General features: G+C 48.2%; 1 protein-coding gene across 2 annotated transcripts in view; it reads right to left on the reverse strand.

Moving 5' to 3' along the window:
* Positions 1–281: 281 nt before the first annotated feature.
* Positions 282–3857, reverse strand: part of LOC124033608 (collagen and calcium-binding EGF domain-containing protein 1-like) — a 19460-nt gene continuing 15884 nt past the window's right edge. For both annotated transcript variants that reach the window (XM_046345700.1, XM_046345699.1), the window contains 8 exons: positions 3689–3820; positions 3358–3495; positions 2967–3100; positions 2638–2758; positions 2344–2483; positions 2148–2183; positions 1886–1921; positions 282–1678 (listed from right to left, as the gene is read on the reverse strand). In XM_046345700.1, coding sequence (XP_046201656.1) covers positions 1490–1678; positions 1886–1921; positions 2148–2183; positions 2344–2483; positions 2638–2758; positions 2967–3100; positions 3358–3495; positions 3689–3820 — 926 coding nt within the window. In that variant the 3' untranslated portion in view covers positions 282–1489. The remainder of the gene's footprint in view (positions 1679–1885; positions 1922–2147; positions 2184–2343; positions 2484–2637; positions 2759–2966; positions 3101–3357; positions 3496–3688; positions 3821–3857) is intronic.

Here is a 3857-nt window from a genome sequence, read left to right on the forward strand (position 1 = left end):
AGTAACAACGGCTCAGTTGCAAAGTGTTAGGCCACATAATCTCACAGAATGGGACCGCAGAGTGCTGAAGCGCCTAGAGCATAAAAATCATCTGTCTTCGGTTGCAACACTCACTACTAAGTTCCAAACGTCCAGTGGAAACACGTTCTCTGGAGTGATGAATCGCACTTCAGGCAGTCCAAAGGACGAATCTGGGTTTGGCGGATGCCAGGACAACGCCACCTGCCCAAATGCATAGTGCCAACTGTAAAGTTCGATGGAGGAGGAATAATGGTCTGGGGCTGTTTTTCATGGATCGGGCTAGGCCCCTTAGTTCCAGTGAAGGGAAATCTTAACACTACAGCATACAATTATTATTATTATTTTTGACAATGACATTCTAGACAATGCTGTGCTTCCAACTTTGTGGCCACAGTTTAGGAAAGGCCCATTCCTCTTTCAGCATGACAATGCCCCTGTGCACAAAGCGACCTGCACAGAGCCCTAAACTCGACCCCTCAACATCTTTGAGATGAATTGGAACGCCGACTGCGAGCCAGGCCTAATCGCCCGACCGCACTAATGCTCTTGTGGCTGAATGGATGCAAGTTCCCGCAGCAATGTTCCAACATGTAGTGGAAAGCTTTTCCAGAAAAATGGAGGCTGTTATAACAGTAAAGGGGGGGACTAACCCCATATATATGCCCATGATTTTGGAATGAGATGTTGGATGAGCAGGTATCCACATACTTTTTCTAATGTAGTATATGTACTGTATCTCTAAAGATGCTTCAGAGAGTCTGTAGTGTAGTGGCAGGAGTATAAAAGCTGTTGAGTTGGGTTGTTGCATGGACAGGTGCAGTCTGTGGCCTGAGTCTGGTTCTAGGCCCTGCAGGGCAGGTAAGCAGTGTCAGGCAGCGACCGACCGGCGTCTCCTCTCCTTGGACTGTACAGGAACAGGAAGAGATGCAGACGATAAAGCCCCTGCTGTGTTTGAAGCCGTTCAGATCAGAGCGCACAAAGACACAGTCTCACAGTGCTACAACCATCACCACCCTGTGCCTCGCATGCAAAGGCATACCCCCTCTTCTCAGTCAGACCAGACCAGGCCAGGCACGAAGGAAACATCAAGGCGGCAAGGCAAAGCTTGCAGTGGTTTGGTTTGGAGGGTCAGTGGTTCCATTTTTGCCTCTCTCTCTCTCTCTCTCTCTCTCTCTCTCTCTCTCTCTCTCTCTCTCTCTCTCTCTCTCTCTCTCTCTCTCTCCCCCCTCTCTCTCCCTCTCTCTCTCTCTCCATTTGTTTATAGTCTATGTCTCTGACAGGAGAGAGCTGATCAGAGGTCTCCTCACCCTCATACAGTCCTCTTTGGGTTTTAGAGACAATGTTTCACTGGAGGAAAGGAGTCAGTTCAGTCAGTTCAATGTCTCTGCTTTACAAGAACCAGTTGATTAATTAGTTCCCTTTGGCTTATTGTTTTGAGTGACAGTTACTGTGGGAAGGGCTATGGAGTTCAGGTATTGAGCATGAGCTCTCCTTGTCCGGAACCCCACTCTCCGAACCCTGTCTCTCCGCTGGAGTGGGGTGGGGTGTCTAAGGAGAGGCCCCGTCTCTTCCCAAACACTTTCTCCTGCAGCTCGATGATGTCAATGCGAATGTCGGCCATCATGACCAGGAGGAAGTCGAAGGAGCCGGGAGGTCCCTGGGGAAAGATACGGAGGCTTTAATATCTCTGTCCACACATCAGTAAATTAGATTTCAACCTGTAAGGCATGTTGCATGCTTTAGGGTGGATTTATTATATGCTTGGAATCTGATAATACATAGAATAGATCAACAAGATGACAATGATGATAATGCATTTAAAATAATTCAACGGCTAGCTGGCAAATATAGAAAGCAGACTCACTGGTAGACCTCTGGGACCAGGAGTTCCCCTGTCACCCTAAAGAGAAGAAAACATCCAGAAACATCCATTTACATACTTCCAACATTCACACAGACTTCTATAAGAGTCCACATCGGCAGCTCAGAGCTCTCAGAGTGGGGAGAAAAGTGTTAGTGTTCCAGTTAACAGCTTTGAAAAGTTTACAGGATAGTTTAAACACATACAGGACACACACAAGCGTGTACTAAACACCACAGACACACGGATAGACTGTTATACTGACCTTCAGTCCATCTCTGCCTGGTGCGCCAGGAGGTCCCTGTTGGAAAAAGGAGAGACAGAAATATGGTTTTAAATGTTTTTAGCAGCTACAGCTCCTTCCATGCAAAATGTATTGTAATGATGTATCTCTGCAGCTATGTGTTGCTTGGACTAATAGGCTCAACAGCATGTTATCGGGGAAGCAATAATAAGATTACCACAGCTCCTCTGCGACCCCTCTTGATGTGCTCCAGGTCAGGCTCGGGGCCCATAGGGCCCATGTCTCCCCGTGGCCCCTGGGGGCCGGTCAGGCCTCTCTCTCCAGGTTCTCCCTTCTCCCCCGGCACTCCTGATTGGCCTGGGATCCAAGAATAAAGGGATATAAGAGGAACCAAGGAGATAACTTGAATATCAGCCAACAAACAGCTGACATAGGCAGTAAACAGAGAGATACAGAGAGAGAGAGAAAGATTGAGTTAGAAAGATTCAGAGAAAGAGCAGACAACTCTTACCTGGGACCCCACGGGATCCTGGAGAGCCAGGAGGACCAGGGAGGGCGGGGGTGTCAGGACCTTTCCCCAACCTCCCAGCAGATGGCTTATCACTGCTGTTATCCAGGCCAGGAGACAACATCTACACACACACAGGTACACACACAGGTAGTATAGTACAACAACCTTTCTCACTGTAGTCTCCATTTGGCCAGACTTCCATTGTGAGACATCAAGTCTGGCGAGGCTAGTTTACGGTTAGTGTATCTCTGGTTAGTGTATCTCTGTGTTTGTATGGAACAGCAGTGTAAGTAGGATGTGCAGTAGTTAGTGTTGTGATGTAGATGTACCTGGTTAGGTGACTGAGTGCTGCCCAGCCTCAGTTTGAGCTGCAGCAGGCTGTTCCTCATGTTGACAAAGTCTTGACAGGTGAGGGAGCAGGAGCCAGCACTCATCAGGGTGTCAGACTTCCCTGACGAGCTCACTGACAGAAAGACAAAAACAAAGAGACTCTCAGAGAGACAGGCTTGTCACAGAGTAAGTAACACTACAGAATAAGTAACACAAAAACAAAGTCTAGTAGTCTATGTTCACCCTCTCAAACACATGTACAGTACTGTACCCTCAGGCTGAAGACACACAGGAAGGTACTAGTGAGCTAAGCCCAGAGGTAGTGTAGCTGTAGTAGCCAGCCTCATGTAGACAGTAGGACTAAAGTATAGTAATATACTCAACACCCACGGTTGTGACTGGGTATACAGGAGTGCTTGTCCGGTGCCAGGATGTAACCCCTGTGACAGCGACACAGGAAGCTGCCCACGGTGTTCTCGCAGTCATGATCACAGACACTGCCGTCGGACTCCACACACTCATCGATGTCTGTGGTGTGGGAGACACAACACCAGCTGTTAATTTACACCTGATTAAGGCTGCATTTAGGCTGCTCTAATCAGAGAGAGGGAGAGAGAGCGGTTGCTCTGATGCAGGATGTTAAATTAAGATTCATACAAAAGAAGACTGATAAACAGGCTGATAAAAAGCTGATTGGCAGATAAACAGGTAGTGGACTTACCTAAACAGTAGGTCTGGTGGTTGCGATGCCTCTCTCGATCAAAGCGGTATCCGGGGTAACAGGTGCAGACAACCCGTCCAAAGTTGTCGGTGCACTGCTGTTCACAGGGGGAGCCAGAACACACATCCACATCTGGAGCAGAGAGAGGGGAGGGATTGGTTCAATAGGG

Source organism: Oncorhynchus gorbuscha, linkage group LG04 (assembly GCF_021184085.1).
Source record: "Oncorhynchus gorbuscha isolate QuinsamMale2020 ecotype Even-year linkage group LG04, OgorEven_v1.0, whole genome shotgun sequence".
NCBI lineage: Eukaryota > Metazoa > Chordata > Actinopteri > Salmoniformes > Salmonidae > Oncorhynchus > Oncorhynchus gorbuscha.